Below are 27,333 nucleotides of genomic sequence, written 5' to 3' on the forward strand. Positions count from 1 at the left end.
TAGATGATCGGCATTGAACCACAAAAACCCCACAAAAATTGGTGAGATCTTTCCAATATTATTTTTTCATAAATAATTCTACTTCAGTATATTAACTTTATAACTGCATATAAGTTGAAAATTCGCTATTTTCAACATCCTTTCATCTATTGGAAGATGCTTCAGTTCTGGGCTCTTTCTAAGTTGATGAAGGGATTTATAAATGCTTGCAAGGACTTGGCCAGGTGTGTGGAGCTGAGTGAATCTATGACATTGTAGATAGTAGCGACATCAGCAATGTCAATAGAAATATACAACTTTGCAACTCCATCCAAGATTTGTGCAAGTATTCATGCTATGCTAATGATAGTTACTGTACGTATCCCAAAAATCAAATGGTTTAAAATTGACTGACAACAAAATAGATCCACTTGTCAAAAAACTCAAAACAAAAAAAATCCACTTGTTAAAAATGCTAAAAACAAAACACAGTTTATCATATTCATAATTTCACAATCAACTCAGCTCGACGAACTTAACAAATGTCTGTATGTGTGTGTGCGTATGTTACAAAAAAAGTCACGCACGTTTCTTAGCCGTCTGATATCCGATTTGGATTCTCTTAGCTCCAGATCAAAGCTACAACATCCTACTAAAACCCTATTAATTTTTTTTATGATTGGACAATTCGTTACCGAGATATCTTTCGAAGAGTACTTAGGAGTTGTACACTAAACTTTTTGAGATTTTTGACCAAGAGTATCATATTGAATATCTCAGCCGTCTGTCAACCGATTTGGATTCTCTTGAGATTAATGAGCATCAAATAAAAGCCACAATGTCCTTGTAAACGGCCCTGAAATTTTAAAATACAACAAACACATGCATGCGACACATCAAACCTGAACTGTAAGCAAGAAAATATTCGCAGACCATATTTGAACCGGTTCCGGGTGACCCGCCGAACGTGGCCAAGTATGAAAGTGAACCAAACCCATGCATGCCACACATCAAATCGGTGCTTTTTCGATAACCGCTCATCGCGTTGCATAGCCTCAGATCACATTAGAGACTACTGGTAGTCCACAACCAGCTCCTGGTGTCCCGGTGGAAGTTACCTCTAGAAAGTTTATGATTGTATAACATTTTCAAAAATAAAAAAAAAGTACTTATGACGCATATTTGGAAGCATTTAAAAATGGAAAGAATTGACATTGGGCACCACACACATGGCCGTGTACAAAGGGAGAGACCTTCACCGCACGGGCCCTATGGGAAATTATTCGTTGGACGAAAAGTTTTCTCCGACCAGGACGGGAGTCATTTCCAGTTCCTCTAGGATTATGATACGCCTCTAGTATAGATTATCGAACTCAAACAAAAAAAAAATGAAAATAAGATCTGAAAATGCCTTACAAAAAAGTGCTGGACAAAATTTAAACTAGATTTTTAAACAGATTGTAGTAAAAATAGCAAGGAAACATTTCGTTGAAATTGTACAACAATTTTTAAACAAATATTTGCATTTTGAAAAGATTTTGTGATTTTCACAATACATATTTTGCCAGATTTTTTGTAAGATTTTTGGAAGGTTTCCAATGTTGAACGTGTTTGAAAATTTTACAAAGTTATTGGAAAGTTGCCAAGTAAATTTTAACAAAATAAAAGAAAATATGTTTATATGTAAGGTACACCGGGACAAGTTGAAACACGAAGTTTTGAAACTGTTTTCAAAACAATTTGGTAATTTATTCTTCGTTAAAAGATTGTTTGGTTCAAAAAACTATGCGTTATGGCGATCAAACTGTTTATCATCACTAAAAAAACATCATGTTAACTCGCTGTTTCATCTTGCCCCACCCGTTTCAACTTAACCCGGTGTACCTGACATAGAAATAAAAATTTTAAACACAAATGTAACTAGAAAAAGGTTACAAAAATATCAAAAAGTCTACGGCTGATGTAAAAAAAAAACCACCAACGGAAAATGTAGCAAAACTTTAAGCGAAATTGATTTTTAAATTTAAATGAAAATAAAAAAAAAACACTTATCACACATTCACTTCAGAAGTTTGAGTTTTCCAGTAATACCATATTTAAAATCGACAAAAATATTTTATGAAATTACACAAAAATTAAATAAAAATGTTTGAAAGATTAGAGCATATTTAAAGTTTTTTATTTAAATGAGTACGTTATACGTTTCCTGCTTTAAACATACCAATGTTGATAGGAAAATTCTTGAAACATTTAGTGCTTCAAAAAAAAAAACACACAATAAATTTGAACTTTTTTTTAATATTTTTGACCTAATTTATAAAAAATTGGAAAAAAAAACAATTTTACAAAATTTAAATCCACAAAGTGGCGGCATTGGTCAATTTTGGATTCTATTTCCTTTTAAGAAAAATGCAAACGTTGAGGTGTATTTATCGTACAGAACAATGAATCTTTCTGCCCGAAATTAGACCTAAGCGATTTAGTTGACCCTTGGTTTGCCATGGCAATAAAATTCTCCCTTATGGAGCTTAAACCAGACGGTAACTTTGATGCACATGAACAAGCATAGAAAATTTGTAATACAGTTCTAACACAATAAAGCAAAAAAGATTTAGGAAACTTTCAATGAAATTCTTAGATATTATAGCGAAATTCTATTTAATTTAATCATTTTCTTTTTAATATCTAATAATTGAAACGAAAATTTAGGAAATTTATCAAATCTAAGCTCATATTTTCTTGAAAACTACCACAATTATTCCAATTTCTGTTGTAATTTTATGTTATTTTCTTATGTTAACTGTGAAGTTTTCCAATTTTTAAATTTTTCAGAAACACTGGGAAAGTTTTTCGACAAAAGTTGCGACGAAAATTAAAAAAAAAAATAAAGAGAAAAAAAATATGGGAAAAATACAAAATGAGAAAAATAAAATACACAAATTTGCACGGGATCCCATTAACATATGAAGGCTAATAAATCTGAATAAACATGGTTTAAGTTCTTATATTTAACTAATTATTATAGGCCACTGCCCTTTCAAACACTGCCTGTTTAAGAATAATTAGTAAATAGTAAAAAGATAATTGTCGATTTTGTAAATTAGAGACTGAAACCTGTATTTTGCAAGCGTATGGTGCTTCATCACAAGCCCTGCAGATTTTTGGATAAGGGCCCATTGGGCCCTCTGGAAATTTGAGCTTCACTTCCCAAGCAGATATCAAGTTTCACACGAAATGAGGTACCTACCTGATTGGTACACACGACAATAACTGTTCCCGAGCAGAAGAGAATATCAATTTCATAATAACAGAATCACATAGTCTGATTTTATATCAAAATTTGTTATTATTAGCTTATCAAAGTATTACTTATTTATAACATGTTTTGTTGGGCAATCTTATTATGTTATGATTAAGATATTGAGACTCATCCGCTAAATAACACTTCAATAATATACTTTGTTGTAGACCAAGTTTTGTTATTATTCTACTATTAAAAATGTACAAATATGTGATGAATTATAACACAACAATAACAAGTTTTCAAATTCAGATTCATTGTTAATAAGTTGTTATTGAATCTAAGAAAACAAGTTATTAAATTGGTCTTAAAGGAACATTTTTTGTTATGATTTTTGTTATTTGGCCGCTTATGACACTGACAAGTTTATAACAAAATAATATATGTTAATAACATAAAAATTACTGGATTCATTATACAGTAATTATGACAAAATAACATATTTCATTATGCTGTTGATATTTTCTTCTGCTCGGGTTGGGATAGTTACTTCTGATTGTGTCTTTTTTTTTCAGGACAGCAAAAAAAAGAGTGTGGGGCCACAATAGATCAACTCAATAGTCGCAGTGGCGTTCTACGTTCCAAACACAAAAAAAAATAGATGAAATTTCTCAACAATTTCCTTAAATTTTCTGAAAACTTACCAATAGAGTATTTTTTATATTTTTTTTCACGGTCAGAAAACAAAACAAAATACCGTGAAAAGAAAAAAAATAGATGGAAATTTGTGATTAAAAACCGATCAACTGATTTTTTTTGAATTGTTACATATTCTCATTTTTCAGTATTTCAGTAAACATTGAATAACTACATTGCTTCCTTGCTATGATATAAAAAGATACAAGAAAACTAAATGTCATTATCAAATTTGTGATAATTGTTGCAAACAAATGTTGATCAATTTTTTCTGGCGGAAATCTGAAATTTATCATCTGCATTACTTCGGAAATGGGAAAATGCACGTGACCTTTGAAACTAAAATAAAATTATGTTTATTTATAAATATGCTGTAATTTAAACAATTTTAACAAATCGACGTATGCAGTGCCCTAATAACATTTAGGAGATTCACTAATCAGATTGAATAATTGCGTAAGTTATGATTGTCTGATTATTGAAATGTTTCATAAAATTGCGAAAATTCTCAAAATTTCTCTTGAATTCCTCTGAAATTTCGAAAATTCTGATATAATTTTAGATCAGCGGTTTACGCTGTTAAGTGAATCTTCCTATTGTTTTATATTTGCTCTGGGTTTTCGAGTTTTGAAATCTCCTGGCATTATCTCTATTAGAAAACCTATTCTTACTTTTCTTAAGTCAGGGTCAAATACTCCAGACTATATAAACCTCTTATAAGTAGTTCCACTTCTTTATTATGTTCTGTGCTACTTCAAGTCAATTCCGCAAACCTTAGAAAGCATTATAAAAACCAAACAACAACCGTGATAGAATTTCGCGAGAATTAAGTGAGAAGTGAAAATTACGACTAGTAATAAAGTCGAAAGACCACTGTACCTATCGATAATTCTATTTTTTGAAAACTGTTGAGATTTTCAACCTACCTGTATGTTCCTCAAATACAATTTTATGATTATTGTAGAATGAACCTTCGACTCACATTGAAAAAAAGAATCTTCTGATTACTGGAAACAAATTTAAAAAACCTAATTAATTCACCTAGCGGTGATGGCGCCTTTCACGTGTCTTTGAACTCCTATATATGAACAAAACTATGTGAAATGTTGATGAACGTTTAACAAAAAAATATTTCATGACGCCAGAAACCATATCGTTTGTTTGGATTTTGATGTTTAAACCTTAAACTCTTGAAAAAACCGTTCTCTTGAATTTTGAGCCGCCATTTTGGATTTAAGCCCACCGTCTTGGAAATTCTGGTCGTTATTTTTGGACTCCAGACATCTTCCCCATACCAACTAGACCCATGTTGCGTGGTTTCAGAGCCGAAAGCTCAATTAAAAAGCTGCCATCTTGAATTTAGAGGCACCATCTTGGATTGTAGACCGCCATATTGGGCATTCTGGTGTTTATTTTTGCACTCCAAACATCTTCCGGAAACCTAATATTACACCCATATGGCATGTTTTGGGCCTAAAACATGGCCTAACACTCCATTAAACGGCCGGCTTCTTGAATTTTGAGCCGCCATCTTGAATATTATATCGCCATCTTGAATTTTGGTTTGATATCGTGGAATTTCTGGTCTCCAGTGTTGATTTCCGCACAAAAATCGTTAACTATGCAAAAGGGTACAAAAATCGGCGTAGTTTGATGTGTCGCATGATGGGGTTTGGTTCAGTTTTATATACGGCCAGTTCTATCGGTGCTGGCTCGGATCACTGAAACGTTCATAACTCCGGAACGTCTTGACCTATCCGGACCATTTTTCATAAAAAAAAACAATGCGGTAAAATTCGAGTTCGAATCGAGCTAAAATCCGTAAAATCTGCCAATGGCAAGGGCCGTAAAGTGAGTGAACATATTTTGCGCACAGACAAACATACATACACACATACAGACATAATCTCAATTCGTCGAACTGAGTTGATTGGTATGTGTGACTATCCTCCGAGCCTTCTATCGAAAATTCGTTTGTTGAGTGAACGTTTAGCCTTTCAGTGCACTTTGGTGTACAAGAAAGGAAAAAAAAGTTTAACAATTAAAAATATTAATAGAGTATGCAACTTAAAAATATATGCTTGAGTTTTGTTAGCCCAAAATATGATGGAATTCTTCTTATGTGACTAGAAATGATAAATGAAAATAAGTTTCAATGCTCACTTATGAACTTTGTACAATACTTACTTTTATCGCTGTTGAGTTAATCCCCTAATTCTCAAACCTTTACGTTTTCATTCTCGCCGAGTACCTCCAGTCGTACGATGAAATGTTGTCGAAAACGAATATTTGAATGACTATTTTCCAGAGACGTTTAGCATTAGCAAACGTCCCAAATTCGGATCAGAAATCATATCGTACACCCTCGTTCCAAGAAGCGGTCCGTCCGGACCCGGAGAACCCGAGGAATATATCATTCCGGATTAGTCGTTATTTGTTTTGGGAGTCGAAATGCCGGGTGAGCACCCGGCACCAACGGCGGCCGGTTCTCATCCAGTTGACTTTGTTACGCCATATTTTACCGATTCCGCTTTTTCACTCCAACGCCCGCACTTTGCATATGGACTCCAATGAGTTCGCCGGCGCTGGCGTTGCTGGAGTGATTTGTTTTCCATGGATGGGCTGCGGTTCGGGGGCTCTAATGGGTTCTCACTGAATAAATGAAGAAGTGGGCGGCGTTGGTAGACATTGTTCGTTCGGTTCAAGTCATCGTCGTCGTCGTTTGAAATATGGGGATTCCTTATGGGAGGCGAAAGTGTGATTAGCTTGGGGAAATTTGCGACTTGTCTTGGTTTTTCTTTTTCCAGAGGGGTTGAGATTATGCCACCCACAACAGTAGGCTTTGCCAGCTGTAGTTTGAAATTATTCATGACCTACTTAACCGATTTCTATCTTTCCTTCGCTTCTTGCAGGAAACACAGACTCCCGGAACGAGCAGGAGCCAAAACCGAGCTTTGCCAGCCCCATAGAAAATGTGACAGTTCCTATCGGTAGAGAAGCTACGTTAAGCTGTGTTGTACAAAATTTAGGTGCCTATAAGGTAAGTGCCATCCGAAATTCATCGACTGAATTGACTCACTTTTCCCTATCTTTTCTGTATCTTTTTCTGTACCAGGTTGGATGGATGCGTGCTTCCGATCAGACCGTGCTGGCCCTGCAGGGTCGGGTTGTGACACACAATTCACGCTACAGCGTGACCCAGGAGGAGTCCAACGTGTGGCGGCTGAAGATCCGAAACGTCCGGGAATCGGACCGTGGCTGCTACATGTGCCAAATTAACGCGACGCCACTGCAGAAGCAAGTGGGCTGCGTCGACGTACAGCGTGAGTGTCTTTGTGTAAATTTCACGGGTTCATTCGTTCATTGGGGTTGTGTAGAGGTTTACTGGTTCATCATATGAGCGATGATATGACCACTGGTAGTGTACTCATTTTCATGATAACGATGAGAACTGGGCACACCTCGAATCTGTAAACATCTGTACAAGTTCATTCGTTTGATGTTTCAGTATTACATAATTTTCATGGTAAACGCCGTGTTTACAGAAAATGAACTTGTTTCCATGGGTTACTTAGATAACGTGGCACCACTCAAAAGTCATTCAAATGACAGTGAATATGTCATTCATTACAAAAGAACGTCAATTTCACAAATTCATTCATGAATTACCACGAGAATGTTCTCAACATATATGACAATTTCTCCTCTCATTCCCTTTTTCCCACCACCAATCAGTGCCGCCGGATATTTCGGACGAGCAGTCCTCGTCGGATATGACGGTCCGCGAGGGAGGCAACGTGACATTCTTCTGCAAAGCCACGGGGCATCCGACGCCGAAGGTGACCTGGCGGCGTGACGATGGCAGTCCGCTCTATCAGCAACGCAACGGGACCGAACTGCGACGAGGTATGTACCTATTTAGCTAGCTAGATGCTATCTGTGCAATTCACAGGTGATTAGATTATCATAGTTGTGGTTTTCCGTGTCGGCCAGTGTAGTGTATCTAGTGGATGCCAGGAATGTCGGGAATGGATAACAGGTGAAATTGGAAACTCGCGCCGCGTATGGACTAGGTCAGAAATTAATTTAGCAAAATTAATGACCCATTGGCGTGCAGTTTGTGGCTGAGGTTGGTAAATTAAAGCCCTATTGTGTTACCGCGTAGGATATCGAGGTTAATGAAGTATATAAGGTTCACGTACAGTCAAAATTCAGAGAACAAAGTCAATTAATAACAGTTGAATATTGCAATTGAATTACTCTTGTTTCGGTAACATTTTGTATTGAAATTAAAGCTGAATGTTTCAGGTCATGGTTCCGCGAGCATTTGAATCAGTTGCTTCAAAGACTCACAGAAGCTTCAAAAAAGTTCGAGTTCTCTGTCAATTTGTTCACTTTATACATCTTCATTGTCCGTAAGTTGGTGGTGTAAAAAAACCGTGATACCGTGATAAAAATAAAAACTTTACGCGGAATACCGTGATCAGAATCAGCCGCCTGTGAACCGATTTTCATTTTTCTTTCAGGGATCTTCGAACCAACATGTCTACTTTTATTTTGTACAATATTAATCTCATATTTTTATATTTGCATGCCAAATTCAAGTCGACTGCAAAAGGGGTTACATGCTAATAAGCCGTAATGAAGAGGTAATACAAACTATTCGTAACCATCTTGAATATCCCTAGCTACGATCAAGTGAACTTGATCAAGTCTATGCAGACTCTTAGGAGGGGGACGGGGGTGGTCTGTCAAAAGTCTACGGTCCATAAAAAAAAATCGGAAATTTTATATGGGCAAAAGTCTACGAGGAGGAGGGGGGCTCTGAGATGGGCAAATTTGAGTCTACTTAGCGCCTTAGCGTTGGTTGGGACCTTGGTTGGAACTACACTCTTTCGTCTTCGTACTTGGTCCAGATTTACTGATCTAGATTAGTTGTACATTTCAATATGACTCTATATCTCGAGATTCCAGGGAATCAACACGAGAGGGAATCACCACAATATTCTATGGAGATTTTCAAGAGATTCCAGGGAAAATCTCCACGAGATTCAGGGTAAATCTCCACGAGATTCCAGGGAAAATCTTTACGAGACTTCAGGGGAAATCTCCATGAGATTCCAGGGGGAATCTCCACGAGATTCCAGGGGGAATCTCCACGAGATTCCAGGGGGAATCTCCACGAGTTTCTAGGGGGAATCTCCACGAGATTCCAGGGAGAATCTTCACGAGATTCCAGGGGGAATCTCCACGAGATTCCAGGTGGAATCTCCACGAGATTCCTGGAGGGATCTCCACGAGATTCCTGGAGGAATCTCCACGAGATTCTAGGGGGAATCTCCACGAGATTCCAGGGGGAATTTCCACGAGATTCTAGGGGGAATCTTCACGAGATTCCAGTGGAAATATTCACGAGATTCCAGGGGGAATCTCCACGAGATTCCTGGGGGAATCTCCACGAGATTCCTGGGGGAATCTCCACGAGATTTCTGGGGGAATCTCCACGAGATTCCAGGAAGAATTTCCACGAGATTCCAGGAGGAATCTCAGCGAGATTCCAGGAGGAATCTTCATGAGATTCCAGGGGGAATCTCCACAAGATTCCAGGGCGAATCTCCACAAGATTTCAGGGGGAATCTCCACGAGATTCCAGGGGGAATCTCCACGAGATTCCAGGGGGATCTCCACGAGATTCCAGGGGGAATTTCCACGAGATTCCAGGAAGAATTTCCACGAGATTCCAGGGGGAATCTCAGCGAGAATCCAGGAGGAATCTTCATGAGATTCCAGGGGGAATCTCCACAAGATTTTCCAGGTTGAATCTCCACAAGATTTCAGGGGAATTTCCACGAGATTCCAGGGGAAATCTCCACAAGATTCCAGGGGGAATCTCCTCGAGATTTCAGGGGGAATCTGCTCGAGATTCCAGGGGGAATCTGCTCGAGATTCCAGGGGGAATTTCCACGAGATTCCAGGGGGAATTTCCACGAGATTCCAGGAGGAATCTCCATGAGATTCCAGGGGAAATCTCCACGAGATTCCAGGGGGAATCTCCACGAGATTCCAGGGGGAATCTCCATGAGATTCCAGGGGGAATTTCCACGAGATTCCAGGGGGAATCTCCACAAGATTCCAGGGGGAATCTCCACAAGATTCCAGGGGGAATCTCCACAAGATTCGAGGGGGAATCTCCTCGAGATTTCAGGGGGAATCTCCACGAGATTCCAGGGGGAATCTCCACGAGATTCCAGGGGGATCTCCACGAGATTCCAGGGGGAATTTCCACGAGATTCCAGGAAGAATTTCCACGAGATTCCAGGGGGAATCTCAGCGAGATTCCAGGAGGAATCTTCATGAGATTCCAGGGGGAATCTCCACAAGATTCCAGGGCGAATCTCCACAAGATTTCAGGGGAATTTCCACGAGATTCCAGGGGAAATCTTCACAAGATTCCAGGGGGAATCTCCTCGAGATTTCAGGGGGAATCTGCTCGAGATTCCAGGGGGAATCTGCTCGAGATTCCAGGGGGAATTTCCACGAGATTCCAGGGGGAATCTCCACAAGATTCCAGGGGAAATCTCCACAAGATTCCAGGGGGAATCTCCACGAGATTTCAGGGGGAATCTCCTCGAGATTCCAGGGGAAATCTCCACGAGATTCCAGGGGGAATTTCCACGAGATTCCAGGGGGAATCTCCACGAGATTCCAGGGGGAATCTCCATGAGATTCCAGGGGGAATTTCCACGAGATTCCAGGGGGAATTTCCACGAGATTCCAGGGGGAATCTCCACAAGATTCCAGGGGGAATCTCCACAAGATTCGAGGGGGAATCTCCTAGAGATTTCAGGGGGAATCTCCTCGAGATTCCAGGAGGAATCTCCACGAGATTCCAGGAGGAATCTCCATGAGATTCCAGGGGAAATCTCCACGAGATTCCAGGGGGAATCTCCACGAGATTCTAGGGGGAATCTCCACGAGATTCCAGGGGCAATCTCCACGAGATTCCAGGGGGAATCTCCACGAGATTCCTGGAGGGATCTCCACGAGATTCCTGGAGGAATCTCCACGAGATTCTAGGGGGAATCTCCACGAGATTCCAGGGAGAATCTTCACGAGATTCCAGGGGGAATCTCCACGAGATTCCAGGTGGAATCTCCACGAGATTCCTGGAGGGATCTCCACGAGATTCTAGGGGGAATCTCCACGAGATTCCAGGGGGAATTTCCACGAGATTCTAGGGGGAATCTTCACGAGATTCCAGTGGAAATATTCACGAGATTCCAGGGGGAATCTCCACGAGATTCCTGGGGGAATCTCCACGAGATTTCTGGGGGAATCTCCACGAGATTCCTGGGGGAATCTCCACGAGATTCCAGGGGGATCTCCACGAGATTCCAGGGGGAATTTCCACGAGATTCCAGGAAGAATTTCCACGAGATTCCAGGAGGAATCTCAGCGAGATTCCAGGAGGATTCTTCATGAGATTCCAGGGGGAATCTCCACAAGATTCCAGGGCGAATCTCCACAAGATTTCAGGGGGAATCTCCACGAGATTCCAGGGGGAATCTCCACGAGATTCCAGGGGGATCTCCACGAGATTCCAAGGGGAATTTCCACGAGATTCCAGGAAGAATTTCCACGAGATTCCAGGGGGAATCTCAGCGAGATTCCAGGAGGAATCTTCATGAGATTCCAGGGGGAATCTCCACAAGATTCCAGGGCGAATCTCCACAAGATTTCAGGGGAATTTCCACGAGATTCCAGGGGAAATCTCCACAAGATTCCAGGGGGAATCTCCTCGAGATTTCAGGGGGAATCTGCTCGAGATTCCAGGGGGAATCTGCTCGAGATTCCAGGGGGAATTTCCACGAGATTCCAGGGGGAATCTCCACAAGATTCCAGGGGGAATCTCCACAAGATTCCAGGGGAAATCTCCACAAGATTCCAGGGGGAATCTCCACGAGATTTCAGGGGGAATCTCCTCGAGATTCCAGGGGAAATCTCCACGAGATTCCAGGGGGAATTTCCACGAGATTCTAGGAGGAATCTCCATGAGATTCCAGGGGAAATCTCCACGAGATTCCAGGGGGAATCTCCACGAGATTCTAGGGGGAATCTCCATGAGATTCCAGGGGGAATTTCCACGAGATTCCAGGGGGAATCTCCACAAGATTCCAGGGGGAATCTCCACAAGATTCGAGGGGGAATCTCCTCGAGATTCCAGGGGGAATTTCCACGAGATTCCAGGAGGAATCTCCATGAGATTCCAGGGGAAATCTCCACGAGATTCCAGGGGGAATCTCCACGAGATTCTAGGGGGAATCTCCATGAGATTCCAGGGGGAATTTCCACGAGATTCCAGGGGGAATCTCCACAAGATTCCAGGGGGAATCTCCACAAGATTCGAGGGGGAATCTCCTCGAGATTTCAGGGGGAATCTCCTCGAGATTCCAGGAGGAATCTCCACGAGATTCCAGGGGGAATTTCCACGAGATTTCAGGGGGAATTTCCACGAGATTCCAGGGGGAATCTCCACGAGATTTTAAGGGGAAATTTCCAGGAGATGCAAGGGGGAAACTCCCCGAGATTCCAGGAGAAATCTCCACAAGATGCCAGGGCGAATCTCCACGAGATTCCAGGTGGAATCTCCACGAGATTCCAGGGTGAATCTCCACGAGATTCCAGGAGGAATTACTAACTATTTATCTCATTCTTTCATTCGGCATCTCTCTTACGAAAGATTATTATAAAGATTTGTTATTACCGGAAATTGTACAATTACAAATATGTAAAAGCTTTGATCTTTTGATAAAGCATTGACCGAAGTGACAGTTCACTTTGGCACATTTTATATAAAATTTGGGTTTTCACTGAAATAGGTGACAAATTGGAAAATTTTGGAAAACGCCTTTGTTTACGAGGAATTTATAAAGTTTCTTCAAAATTTAGTTTTGACTGAAATGGGTATCGGGTTTCATAAGTGAAACTCAAAATGAATATCCGACGCCATTTTGAAATCCAAGATGGCGGACCATATCCAAAATGGCGGCCATGGAATGATAATTTGAGCTATGATACCTTGCGATCGGGCTTCATGAGTAGAAGTCAAAAATCGATATTTGACTCTATTTCAAAATCCAAGATGGCGGACCATATCCAAGATGGCGGCCACGGAATGAGAGTTTGAGCTATGATACCATGCAATATGGGTATCTATCGATCGGGCTTTATGAGAAAAAATAAAATTTAGGGTAGAGAGTAGGGTAGACAGTGCGATAAAGCACAATATAGACTAGGGAGTACGATAAAGGATAGGGCAGTGGATATGGTAGAGGATAGGATACAGGGTAGGACAGATGGTTATGGATGGTTGGAATAGAAGGCAAAGAAAACAGTAAGGTGGAGACTAGAGAGTAGGGTGAAGAATTGAGATGAGATTAGATGAGTTGAGTTTTTTTTCGAGATACCTTCAGGAATTCTTTCCAGGATTTCTTCAGGCATTCCATTCGAGAATCTTTCCAGGTTTATTCCCGGGATTCCTTCAGATATTGCTTCCGAGATTGCTGTACGGATTGCTCCGGAGTTCTCTTTAGGGATTTTTGCAGGGGTTGCTTTGGAAAATCCTGAAAGGATTCTTTTAGTCATTCTTTTCTGCATTCCTTCAGAGATTTGTGCTGGAATTCCTTCAAAGATTCCTTCCAGGATTACTGCTGTGATTCCTTAAGGGATTTCTCCCGACAGAAAATACGAAAAAATTGCAGATTTCTGCCAAGGTTTTTTCCAGGCAATCCTACATCATAGATACATCTTCTATGGTTCTTCCAGGAATACCTGCTCAGCTTCTGGCCGACATTCTTGTCATGATCTCTCTAAGGATTCCATCAGGTATTCTTTACGAAAAACCTTCAGGAATAACTTCAGGGATTTCTGCCAGAATTGCTTTAGAAAATCTGCTGGAGTTACTTCACATATTCATTTTAGTGTACTTTCAAAGTGTTGTGGTGTGGTTGTGGTGTGTGTTGTGGTTTATCATTTTTCATGTAGCCGAAAGACACATTTTCAAGATGTAACTTTGATAGTGTCCGGAATAACAACATAAAACCCACATATTGTTCACGAATAAAAAAAAACATGGAGTAGAACAAACATAAGTGGAGAAGTCGTGTAGATTATATCTGGTTGAAATTTTATATCAAAACATGGAATGATGATAAACCTGGGCGTGTTAGTGGAATACCTGTAAGTACGAGACACTGAAGACGACCTTACTTTTAGTTGAGGTCGAAATACGTATCTGTCAAAGGATACAAATTAACTACTGTTAAGTACTTCCAGTACTTAACACGATTTTCTTTTAAAAATATGCAAAGTTTCTGAATAGTTAACGTATGGTGAGTACGTAAAGAGAGTTTGTGGGGTACTAAAGGAAAAACTCAATTACTTTATTAAAAATCATTATCTTTATGAAATTCAACTTCTTCAGTATTATGATGTTTGGTTAATGGTTATGCTACATAGTGGGCATTCTTTATTGGATTTGTTAAAAAAAAATTGAGAAATGTTGAACACTGCAGTCGAAACTTCATGAAATTACAAGCACCTTGCATTACATACTTTCAGGCATTTATCGGGATATATTTCTGCCCCAATTTATAAATCCTTTTTATACTCTTTTTGAGTGGTTATCATCTCTCTCACTTGTTTAGAGCTGTATTGTATCTATATGGATCGGAATATAACGATAGCGTAGAAGTTGTGCTGAAATAGAACTCGAGAAAATTATCAGATATTGAGGACCTACAATGACGATTTTTTTTTTGAAATACATCAAAGACTTCCATTTTTTTCGTCAAATCATGCTTATTTTATTGGAACTTGACCTTTGATAACAAATTAATTTTAAGATTTGAATTGTGAGACACCATGGGCGTTGACGGGTTAATTTGGAATAAAACAATTTACATTTTTAACATATAAATTACTATACATAGTTCTAAATTTGAATTCTCTGAAATTTCACCTCAACCTTAAGTGGAACAAAGTAAATTCTCCACGGACAAAACCAAATGCAGAAGCAAAACGTTCCTCGGCTGCTTGAATATCGAGCATTTATCCGGGTGTCGGATGATTGAATTCGCCTTCAGGTTCTGTTATCTCCCGCATCCGACAGGCCCATCACCATGCCAATTCGATTCGAATCATTACTCTCTGAATTCAAACCACCCGGTTTCTATCGTCTGCCAACTTGGCAGTGCCAAGCAAGACGGTGCGATGGAACAAGTACGAGCGGTGGAGTTCTTTCGTTATTACGTTTGCCACGCTCCGCTTGAGATGATTGAACATGAATAAACAAAAGCCGACGTTCGTTGGCTGAAGAAGAGGGCGGCCTTTGATGATGATGCCACCAGGCGCAGCCACCATTCGAAGTCCAGTTGAACGATTTTCGGCTCCAGAAATTCGGATCCGGACACTTGAGGACCATTTCTTTTCATTGTGGTTCGCAAAACATCAACTTCCAGGCTTTTTCCCATCATTTCCTCTCTAGGTTTTGTTTCGCCACGCGCTCTGTAATGGGGGTGTGGTGTGGGTGGAGACATGGCGTGGCGGGACTGTAATCGTTGTCTGCCATCAGCTAGTAGAGTGAGAGATCTGAACAGAAGCGATTGATTAATGAATGCCAGTTCATCATGAGGCTGCTTTCCGGATCTGTCTGCGTGTGACTTTTGACCACGGCTGAGTAAGGTTGAGCCTTTTCTGGCAACCGACGTACATTAGAGTGGGTCATAGATTCAGTTGAAACTGAATTTTTTGAAACATACATAGGAATCCAGACATTCAGACGTCCGATTCTCAGCGCAATAAGCTGAAAAGTAAGCTCTACCACAATGGACACGTGGTAACATAACAAGCATAAGTTAAAAATATCCAGAGCTCCATATTAAAACACTAATCGTACCATTTCATCTATTCCTTGATATCTACAGTATTTTTATGCCTAACACATTGTCGAATTCAAGAAAAGAACAGGGCTGAAAATCTTGATAATAAAGCTACAATAATAATAATAGTTTGCTTTCGAGTGTCATAATTCGAACATCACCCAATGCCACCCTAACAGACAGTTCTTAACGTCAAGATGCTGCTACGAATATCCTTAAGGGTGGGAAAATCATCTCCGGGCCCAGTAAATAATCGTTCATTTTCACTGCTACACTAAGAAGGTGATTATAGGCCGGGCTTAATTCCAGCCTAAATCCACACAAACGGTTGTGTTACGATAGACGCTACATGTAGGTAGGGGCAGAGCAGCAGGCACGTGCGTGCGATCATTTGGCTGGGCATTGTTTTGCGGTAATCGTCGGAATCAAAATCCGATTAAATGCGGCAGAAAGCGCCGGGAAATTGAAAGCGATTTAATTATTCAGAGGAGGACTGCTGTGAATAGTGGTAACTGAAAGTAACCCTCTTCAAAGCTGCTACTGTTTGATTGGAGCTTTGAAGATGGATGAGAAACTTGTTAAGTGTTGGATTAGATTAGAAATGCTGCCCAGGCTGTCTAGCTTCTGGAAAACATAAATTAATTTCAAACAATAACACATAGTCAACCTTTTCTTGCATTATTCGAGTAAAGTAAATTTACTAGTCTCTGGTAAATGCTTTCACCAAAAAAAACAAAATTGTGCTAACTTTAGCTATGCGGATTTTGTCGAAAAAATGAAAAAAAAGAATATATTAAAATGTTGGTAGTCTTTATGAGATGTGTTACCCAATTTATCAAAACTTTGTTCAGTCAAATTTTTGAAATTTCAACAATCTAACAGAAACTTCAAAATTTCCGAAGGGCGCTTTAAACTTAACGATGAATGAAATAATAAAAAAAAACAAGATATTGTCAGATTAGTTCGGCTTTGGATTAGTCTATCTTGAGATCAGATCAGGGGTTCCAGGGAACTTCCGGAGATTTACAGAGAATCTCAGGTGCGATTCAGGAGGTCACATGAAAACTCAGCGGTGTTTAAGGGAGTCTCAGGGTCGTCTCAGGTAGTTTTAAGAGGTTTCAGAGGGTTTCAGAGGTACAGGCATTTCAAAAATGGCTCAGGAGATCTCAGGGGCATGTCAAGAAGTCTCAGGTTCACGAGGTGTCTTGAGGTTTCAGAAGTGCTTCAAAGGGTCTTAGGGGATTCCAAGGGGCCTCAGAGACGGAAAAGAATTTCAGGGACTTCCAGGGATATCCCAAAGGGACTCAGGTAGTTTTAGGGAGTTTCAGGGGCTGCCAGGTGATCTCAAGTGCGTTACATGGGATCTTAGGATGTTTCAGGAGCGTTTCAGAAAGTCTTATGGGGTTTCTAGGAAGTCTTAGCGACGCTTCGAATGCACAGTGGTCCACGAACCAGATTTACGAGGAAAGATGCATTCAGCGCCTTCAAATGATTTTTTAGACAAATATGGACTTCTACAGAGTTGTTCCTAATAATAAGGCTCTCTTTCCAATGTATATGAAAATTAGGGTGGTCCATACTTTCTAAGAAATTGGAAACCAAACTTTCTTATTTGCAAGAATAGCTATATAAAATCTTTGTAAAAGTTGTAGATCTATCAATTTTGAGCAAGTTTTTGGGTAAAACATAGCATGTAAATTTCACATTTTTCTTTAAATATAGACTGTTTCAGAAATTATAAATACACTTTGTTTATTAAATTAAATGAACTGTTTTAATGATTTTTACCAACTTCTTTCAGAGTATAGCATATTGTACTCCATATTTTTATATTTCCTTTCAATTGTCTTTATATTTTAAAGAACAGTCGAATTCTCTAACAATTAACTTAATTTTTCAAATTTGCATTTGCACAAAGGTGTTTTTTAATGATTTCAACATTTTTTATCACTAAATACCAAAAATTATCTAAATTTTTATCACATTCGCTTTCTCAACAAGTTGTCTAAGGAATGCCTTGATCAAAATTTGGGAAAAATCGATAAAGGCATTTCCACAACATTTTTTCGGAGGTCAAGTTTCTCATTTTTTAAGGTTTTCTACGGAACATAAGAACTACCACACAGTTTCTTAGCTTTCCTGAACGCATTTAATCTAAACAAACTTATTTTTTCAGCTCATTCGATCCTTCAGATGGCAAAGCTTGTCATACCACAAAACGAATGCAGTAAACAGTAATTAAGACATTCGTTTGCTTAACGTTTGTTGCTACTGGTGTTGTTGAGAAATTTGAAACAAAAATTTTTGTTTTGAGAAGGCCCGTAATGGTGGTTCTTGATCAAATATTCCAGTAAAAATTACTTTTACCAATCGAGAAATATCTTTTATTATCGATACAGCAATTTTTATTGTGTTTGGAAATCAAATATTTTATCTGTGAGATTTTTTTCTTTTCTACTATGCTACATTTTTTGACCACTTTGTGCAACTTCAAATTTTAATCATCTAGTTTACAGAGCCCTATTTTTCAACTTTTACCACAAACATCAACAAAATTGGTATTATTTGCTTCGTTAGCATGTGTACTATAAGTGCTAGAAGAAACTTTTTTGGATATTGTGCTCAAATTGAAATGGCAGGTTATCGTTAGTGTATTTATAATTTCTGAAACAGTCTATACATAGGAATCCAGACATTCAGACGTCCGATTCTTAGCGCAATAAGCTGTAAAGCAAGCTCTACCACAATGTAAACGTTACGCCAAACATAAGTTAAAAACATCCAGAGCTTCATATTAAAACACTTGACAAAATCGATCTAACTCTTGCTAAACTTTGAGCTTAACTGAGCTCTTCGGTAAAATTGTTACACTAATCGTACCATTTCATCCATTCCTTGATATAAACAGTATTTTTATGCCTAACAGTTTGTCGAATTCAAGAAAAGAACAGGGCTGAAAATCTTGATAATAAAGCTACAATAATAATAGTTTGCTTTCGAGTGTCATAATTCGAACATCACCCAATGTCACCCTAACAGACAGTTCTTAACGTCAAGATGTTGCTACCGAATATCCTTGTGGGTGGGAAAATCATCTCCGGGCCCAGTAAATAATCGTTCATTTTCACTGCTACACTAAGAAGGTGATTATAGGCCGGGCTTAATTCCAGCTTAAATCCACACAAACGGTTGTGTTACGATAGACGCTACATGTAGGTAGGGGCAGAGCAGCAGGCACGTGCGTGCGATCATTTGGCTGGGCATTGTTTTGCGGTAATCGTCGGAATCAAAATCCGATTAAATGCGGCAGAAAGCGCCGGGAAATTGAAAGCGATTTAATTATTCAGAGGAGGACTGCTGTGAATAGTGGTAACTGAAAGTAACCCTCTTCAAAGCTGCTACTGTTTGATTGGAGCTTTGAAGATGGATGAGAAACTTGTTAAGTGTTGGATTAGATTAGAAATGCTGCCCAGGCTGTCTAGCTTCTGGAAAACATAAATTAATTTCAAACAATAACACATAGTCAACCTTTTCTTGCATTATTCGAGTAAAGTAAATTTACTAGTCTCTGGTAAATGCTTTCAGCAAAAAAAAATTGTGCTAACTTTAGCTATGCGGATTTTGTCGAAAAAATGAAAAAAAGAATATATTAAAATGTTGGTAGTCTTTATGAGATGTGTTACTCAATTTATCAAAACTTTGTTTAGTCAAATTTTTGAAATTTCAACAATCTAACAGAAACTTCAAAATTTCCGTAGGGCGCTTTAAACTTAACGATGAATGAAATATTAAAAAAAAACAAGATATTGTCAGATTAGTTCGGCTTTGGATTAGTTTATCTTGAGATCAGATCAGGGGTTCCAGGGAACTTCCAGAGATTTACAGAGAATCTCAGGTGCGTTTCAGGAGGTCACATGGAAACTCAGCGGTGTTTAAGGGAGTCTCAGGGTCGTCTCAGGTAGTTTTAAGAGGTTTCAGAGGGTTTCAGAGGTACAGGCATTTCAAAAATGGCTCAGGAGATCTCAGGGGCATCTCAAGAAGTCCCAGTGTCACGAGGTGTCTTGAGGTTTCAGAAGTGCTTCAAGGGTTCTTAGGGGATTCCAAGGGGCCTCAGAGACGGGAAAGGATTTCAGGGACTTCCAGGGATATCCCAAAGGGACTCAGGTAGTTTTAGGGAGTTTCAGGGGCTGCCAGGTGATCTCAAGTGCGTTACATGGGATCTTAGGATGTTTCAGGAGCGTTTCAGAAAGTCTTATGGGGTTTCTAGGAAGTCTTAGCGACGCTTCGAATGCACAGTGGTCCACGAACCAGATTTACGAGGAAAGATGCATTCAGCGCCTTCAAATGATTTTTTAGACAAATATGGACTTCTACAGAGTTGTTCCTAATAATAAGGCTCTCTTTCCAATGTATATGAAAATTAGGGTGGTCCATACTTTCTAAGAAATTGGAAACCAAACTTTCTTATTTGCAAGAATAGCTATATAAAATCTTTGTAAAAGTTGTAGATCTATCAATTTTGAGCAAGTTTTTGGGTAAAACATAGCATGTAAATTTCACATTTTTCTTTAAATATAGACTGTTTCAGAAATTATAAATACACTTTGTTTATTAAATTAAATGAACTGTGTGGACAGCAAGTCCGTCGAGATGGCCACCCTGGTCGCATAACGTCAGCGCTTGTCAGTTTGGCAAGCCTAGATATACGTGACAAGACAAAACGTCAAACCATTTCTATAAGTATATGCCACGCTACATTATTGACTGAATTCATCTAACTAAAGTGTATTTCTTGAAGTTATTGGCTAAATTATTGTGAGTTTTGATTTTCATTTTCCTCAATTGTGTTACTAAATTCGCATTTATCTTGCAGTTAAAACAAGCAAAGTTCTTTGATCGGTTATAATTTGTACTTGAAATAAAAGGAATCACTGAAAAGTACGATAATTGACCTAACCTATATTATATACTAAACTAATTATTATAATCTGTTTTTTTTAGTTTTGAAGCATCGCTGAAGTAAAGTGCTATCGAAATTCAGTCCGTTTTTCTTCTCTACTGATCGAAAGAACAAACTTCAAAATTTTCAATGTCGGAACCACATACACCGGAGGTTGAGGTCGAACCAGCCTGTAACTACGCGGCATGCGAGCACCCGGACAAAGCAGGAGAATTCGTTCAGTGTGATAAATGTGGTTCGTGGTGGCACTTTACTTGCGCCGGTGTCACCGGATCTATCGCGGACAGAGCTTGGTCATGCTCGAAGTGCACCACAACATCGATTATCTCTCCGGGTGGTGAAGGCTCTGCAAGTGCTTTAGCTCGAAACCTAACCCTGCTCAGAGAACGGCACGAGCGCGAGAAGAAAAGGATGGAGTTAGAGTTGCAACGGAAGTTTCTCGACGAGCAACAGCGCTTATTGGACATATCGGCGGCAGAAGATGTCGGAAGTACAGGTTCTAGGGTGTTGAACGACTGGTTAAACGGTCACGAAGGAGAAGAAGGCGCGGTAGGAGGTACAGCAAACCCGCCAGCAGCCTCTCAAATTCAGCCACCAGGGATTCCCAAAGAACCAGATGCAGTACAGGTGATCAAAGATTTGCAGGCGCAGCTCGCCCATTATCAGCGCGCGTCTGTGATGCCACCACCGCCTCAAAACCAACTAAGCGAGTTGAATCGTCAGCTAGAACTCTGTAGGGCACAGCTAGAAAAACTCAACATTCCCGATTCGCGCCCAGCTGCAGGAAGGCCGAATGCTACATCTACGCCGCCATTCAACGATCCATGTGTTCCGTTTAATACTGAACGGCCGTTACAGCTGCCACGGTTATTTTCGCAAGGAGTTGTTCCCAAGCATATTCCCCGACAAGCGGTAAGTAGGCCCGAACCAGTACCGCTGGATAGCTCGGTGCCGCCTGCTTTCGCCGAACTGCGGCGCCCTCCGATAGCGCATCCAGTCAATTCAAGCGGCATAGAAGGATCCAACAATTCCGTTGGAAACCCACAGTATCGTAGGCTCGGGAACTACGTACCACCAATTGTAGGACCAACTCAGCAGCAACTCGCGGCTCGTCAATCGCTCGGGCGCGACCTTCCGGTGTTTTCAGGAAACCCCGCTGACTGGCCGATATTTATATCGAACTACAATTACACCACTGCCGCTTGCGGATTCACCGATGGGGAGAATATGCTTCGGTTGCAAAGATGTCTTAAAGGCGCCGCGTTAGAGAGCGTCCGAAGTCGGCTGGTATTGCCAGCAGCAACTCCTCAAGTCATCGAAACGCTCAGGATGCGTTATGGGCGACCAGAACTTTTGATTAACGCTCTACTCGAGAAGGTTCGATCAATCCCGGCGCCGAGATCGGATAGACTGGACGGACTCATCGAGTTCGGCGTAGCGGTACAGTCATTATGTGACCATATAGAGGCTGCTAACGAACACGACCACTTGTCGAACCCGTCGCTCGTGCAGGAGCTAGTGTCGAAACTGCCTGCCGATCAAAAACTGATGTGGGCGGGATACAAACGTGGTGTTCCGATAGTAAACTTGAAGACATTCAGCGACTACATGATGGAAGTGGTTCAAGATGCATCCAGCGTGATTTCGTTTGAACCAGAAGTTCGGAAACCAGCTAAGAAGGTCACGTCGAAGGGCTTCATAAATTCACACAATGCTGACGTCCCTGAAGAGGCTTCAGGACCCAAGGTCGCTAAACAAAGAGAATGTATGGTTTGCAGCAAATCGGGTCACTATGTGAAGGAATGTGGTATCTTCAAAGCGTATACTGTCGATGAACGATGGCGCAAGGTTCGAGCCTTAGGATTATGCCAGAATTGCTTGTTCGGGCACGGAAGGCGCTCTTGCCGAATTGCAAGCCGGTGTAATGTCGATGGATGCCAGTTACGTCACCACTCTTTGCTACATTCGGCGCAGCGCCTGACCCAAGTCGTTGAAAACCATACCCACCAGCTGATGGGTTCGAAGGTGCTTTTCCGGATAATTCCGGTAACTTTGCACGGTCCGGCTGGAACAATAGACACATTTGCCTTTTTGGATGAAGGATCGTCCCTCACTTTGATTGAAAGTGAACTGGCAAACCAACTCGGCGTACATGGACATTCGCGGTCTTTGTGTCTTCGTTGGACTGGCAATACATCTAGAGTCGAACATAAATCCCAAGCAGTGACCGCCGTCATATCCGGAAGTAGCATGAAACAACGCTATACACTGCGGGACGCACAAACGGTGGAATCCCTCAATCTCCCAACGCAAACTTTCCTGTTTGATGAGGCGTTGAGACAATTCGGGCATCTTAAAGGGCTCCCGATACAAAGCTACCATAACGCGAAGCCGAAGATTTTGATAGGCGTTGACAACCTGCGCCTTGCCGTGCCATTGAGGATTAAGGAGGGGCTTGGCTCCGACCTTATCGCAACTAAAACGCGTCTAGGGTGGTGTGTGTATGGTCGTCAACAAGGGAAGACCAGAAGCGAGTATAGTCTACACATATGCGAATGTTCGTGCGATGACAAATTACAGGATTCGCTCAAAGAATTTTACGCCATAGAGGAGGTTGGCGTGAAACCTCCAGAAGCGATAATGTCGAACGACGATCGTCGCGCTTGGGATTTGATGAAAACCATTACCAAGCGCGTTGGAAACCGCTACGAGACGGGTCTTCTTTGGATTAAGGATGACATCGAGTTCCCACAGAGCTACGGAATGGCAGTTAGAAGACTTCAATGTTTAGAGCGACGGATGGAGCGAAATCCCAAACTAAAGGAGAACCTACATCGACAGATCGCTGAATACCAGGAGAAGGCATATGCTCACAAGGTCACGCCAGGAGAACTCAGCAAAGTGGATGCAAAGAAGATATGGTTTCTTCCTATCGGCGCCGTAATCAACCCCAAAAAACCGGACAAGGTCCGAATCGTTCTGGATGCCGCGGCTAAAGTGAAGGGTATGTCACTCAACAGCTTTCTTCTAAAGGGTCCTGATCAGTTAGTTTCCCTTCTTGCTGTTTTCTTCAATTTCCGTCTCTTTGCTGTAGCGGTTACAGCAGATATTCGGGAAATGTTCCACCAGCTGCGAATACGCCAGGTGGACAAATATGCGCAATGCTTTCTATGGCGAGCAGCGCCTACAGACGAGCCGGAAACATATGTAATGGACGTGGCTATATTTGGGGCCGCCTGCTCACCAGCATTGGCCCAGTATGCCAAGAACACGAACGCCATAGAACACGCTGACAGATTCCCAAGAGCTGCTCAAGGGATTCTCAAAAGTACGTACGTTGACGACTACTTGGACAGCTTTGGGAGCGTCGAAGAAGCGAAAAAGATCGCCACGGAAGTCCGGATGATCAACGAACACGGAGGTTTTGATTTGCGCAACTGGAGATCCAATAGTCGAGCTGTCATGGAGCACATGGGGGAAACCGAAGTAACCCATGAACAGAAAATATGTCTGTCCGAAGATCGACGACCGAATGCCAGTCTGGAAACTGAGCGGGTGCTGGGGATGTTATGGGACCCGTCGAAGGACGAACTGTTTTTCTGCACACGTATGAACGACGAAACGACGAGCTTGATCAACGAAGGTGCCAGGCCGACAAAGCGACAAATTTTGCGATGCGTAATGTCACTTTTCGACCCTCTTGGCCTGCTTTCTCCATTCGTAATACATGGAAAGATCCTCGTACAAGACCTGTGGAGAGCCGGGTTAGAATGGGATGAACCGGTAGGAGATGGGGCGTTTCTACGTTGGCGTAAGTGGATCGATGCGATGGAATGGGTGGCAACTATACGAATTCCACGCTGTTACTTCGCCCTCGCAACCGAGTGCACCTATTACAATGCACAGTTGCATGCGTTCGCAGATGCGAGTCCGTCCGCTTACTCGTGCGCCGTATATTTGAGAATTGTCGGGCAAGATGGTATTGTACAATGCACGTTGGTAGCCGCGAAAGCGAAGGTGGCACCGTTAAAGCCACTTTCCGTTCCGAGACTTGAGCTCCAAGCGTGCGTTCTTGCTGCTCGTCTAATAAAGTTCGTCGAAACGAACCATCCAATCGTTGTCGCTAAAAGATTTTTGTGGACTGATTCTCGAACGGCGTATTCTTGGATTAGAGCAGACCCCCGTAATTATCGACCTTTCGTTGCTCATCGAGTAGGTGAAATTTTGGAAACGACGCAAAGTAACGAATGGCGATGGCTTCCGTCAGAAGAAAATCCGGCCGACGAAGCCACGAAGTGGGGAAGCTGTCCCTACGTCAACGCGGACAGTCAATGGTTCAGCAGTTCCCGGATAATGTACCAGCCTGAAGAACAATGGCCAGACCCTGCGGTGCCCCACGTCGACATTGAGGATGAAATTCGTCCTTGTGTACTGCACCATGTCGAGGTCCATCCCATCATAAAGTACGAACGATTTTCTAAATGGGAAAGGCTCCGAAATACAATGGTCTACGTTCTACGATTCAGGAATAACATCGACAAGCGGCGCTTGAGGACGGTTGGATCACCATCGCAGCAGGAGTTGAAAACCGCTGAAGAAACGATTATAAGGATGGTACAGCTCGAAGCCTATCCCGATGAAGTGACTATAATCGGGAAAAATAGTTCGCTGCCAAGGGAAAAGCAACAGCATTTACACAAATCCAGCTCGATACATAAGTTAGTGCCCTTTATGGACGAATGTGGCATCCTTCGGCAAAACAGCAGAATCGCCGCCGCTGAACAAGCCGCCTTCGGACTTCGCTTTCCTATGATCCTGCCGAAACAGCACCTCGTCACCAAACTGATAGTTGACCATCATCACCGCCGCTTCAGGCATGCATTTGCCGAGACAGTGGTAAACGAACTCCGCCAAACGTACGCTATACCCAAGTTAAGATCCTTAGTGCGTTTCGTGTCACGGGCGTGCCTAATCTGTCAGCTGAAAAAATCTCGCCCTGCCGTTCCTCCTATGGCTCCTTTGCCACCAGCGAGATTAGCTGCTTTCGTACGCCCCTTTAGTTATGTGGGCGTAGACTATTTCGGCCCTCTGCTTGTAAAGCTTGGGAGGTCAAATGCCAAAAGATGGATTGCTTTATTCACATGCTTAACCGTGAGAGCAATCCACCTTGAAGTAGCTTTCAACTTATCGACGGACTCCTGCATCTCGTGTGTCCGACGCTTTGTGTGCCGTAGAGGTTCGCCGATCGAGTTCATTTCCGATAACGGCACGAATTTTCGCGGTGCGGACCGAATATTGCGTAATCAGATCAATAGTGGACTAACAGCAACCTTCACTAATTCATGTACCAAATGGAGCTTTAATCCGCCAGGGGCGCCCCATATGGGCGGCGCCTGGGAAAGGCTGGTGCGCTCGGTGAAATCGGGAATGGTAGGCGCTTACTCGGAGGGCAAACTAGACGATGAAGGGCTCCAGACTTTGATCGTTGAGATCGAAAGCATCGTCAACGGTAGACCGTTAACTTATCTACCGCTCGAATCAGCAGAATCGGAAGCCCTCACCCCTAACCATTTTTTGTTGGGCAGTTCCATGGGGACTAAGGTACCTTCGGTGGAAATACCAACCGCGTTACAAGTGCGGGTTTCCTACGACCTGATTCAGCGCCAATTGAACCATTTCTGGGCGCGCTGGATGAAAGAGTATCTGCCGGTGATCAGAAGGCAACCTAAGTGGTTTTTGGAAACCAGGCCTGTACGGAAGGGTGATCTTGTATTTATCGCCGACGAAGGAACAAGAAATGGCTGGATACGAGGAATGGTTGAAGAGGTTACGGAGGGCATCGATGGACGAATTCGTCAAGCGACGGTGAAGACTTCGAGCGGAATCCTGCGAAGGCCAGTATCGAAACTCGCCGTCCTGGATGTAGTCAACGGAAGTGCAGTCTCGGAGGATGTCCAGATGCACTCGGGGGAGGATGTGGACAGCAAGTCCGTCGAGATGGCCACCCTGGTCGCATAACGTCAGCGCTTGTCAGTTTGGCAAGCCTAGATATACGTGACAAGACAAAACGTCAAACCATTTCTATAAGTATATGCCACGCTACATTATTGACTGAATTCATCTAACTAAAGTGTATTTCTTGAAGTTATTGGCTAAATTATTGTGAGTTTTGATTTTCATTTTCCTCAATTGTGTTACTAAATTCGCATTTATCTTGCAGTTAAAACAAGCAAAGTTCTTTGATCGGTTATAATTTGTACTTGAAATAAAAGGAATCACTGAAAAGTACGATAATTGACCTAACCTATATTATATACTAAACTAATTATTATAATCTGTTTTTTTTAGTTTTGAAGCATCGCTGAAGTAAAGTGCTATCGAAATTCAGTCCGTTTTTCTTCTCTACTGATCGAAAGAACAAACTGTTTTAATGATTTTTACCAACTTCTTTCAGAGTATAGCATATTGTACTCCATATTTTTATATTTCCTTTCAATTGTCTTTATATTTTAAAGAAC

At 41.5% G+C, this 27,333-nt stretch overlaps 3 protein-coding genes across 4 annotated transcripts in view; all 3 read left to right on the plus strand.

The window, feature by feature from the left end:
• Window positions 1-27,333, plus strand: part of LOC109406843 (lachesin) — a 291,521-nt gene that overhangs the window by 216,319 nt on the left and 47,869 nt on the right. For both annotated transcript variants that reach the window (XM_062855605.1, XM_062855604.1), the window contains exons 4-6: window positions 6,829-6,956; window positions 7,032-7,239; window positions 7,652-7,822. In XM_062855605.1, coding sequence (XP_062711589.1) covers window positions 6,829-6,956; window positions 7,032-7,239; window positions 7,652-7,822 — 507 coding nt within the window. The remainder of the gene's footprint in view (window positions 1-6,828; window positions 6,957-7,031; window positions 7,240-7,651; window positions 7,823-27,333) is intronic.
• Window positions 20,490-23,042, plus strand: LOC134284161 (uncharacterized). Its single transcript, XM_062842530.1, has 3 exons — window positions 20,490-20,670; window positions 20,729-22,874; window positions 22,942-23,042. Exons 2-3 carry the CDS (start codon window positions 20,945-20,947, stop codon window positions 23,040-23,042), a joined length of 2,031 nt encoding a protein of 676 aa, XP_062698514.1. The 5' UTR covers window positions 20,490-20,670; window positions 20,729-20,944.
• Window positions 22,925-27,207, plus strand: LOC134291318 (uncharacterized). The gene is made up of 2 exons (XM_062858910.1): window positions 22,925-26,977; window positions 27,036-27,207. The coding sequence occupies exon 1, from the start codon at window positions 23,066-23,068 to the stop codon at window positions 26,831-26,833; it is 3,768 nt and encodes a 1,255-aa protein (XP_062714894.1). The 5' UTR covers window positions 22,925-23,065; the 3' UTR covers window positions 26,834-26,977; window positions 27,036-27,207.

Source organism: Aedes albopictus, chromosome 3 (genome assembly GCF_035046485.1).
Source record: "Aedes albopictus strain Foshan chromosome 3, AalbF5, whole genome shotgun sequence".
Taxonomy (NCBI): Eukaryota; Metazoa; Arthropoda; class Insecta; order Diptera; family Culicidae; genus Aedes; species Aedes albopictus.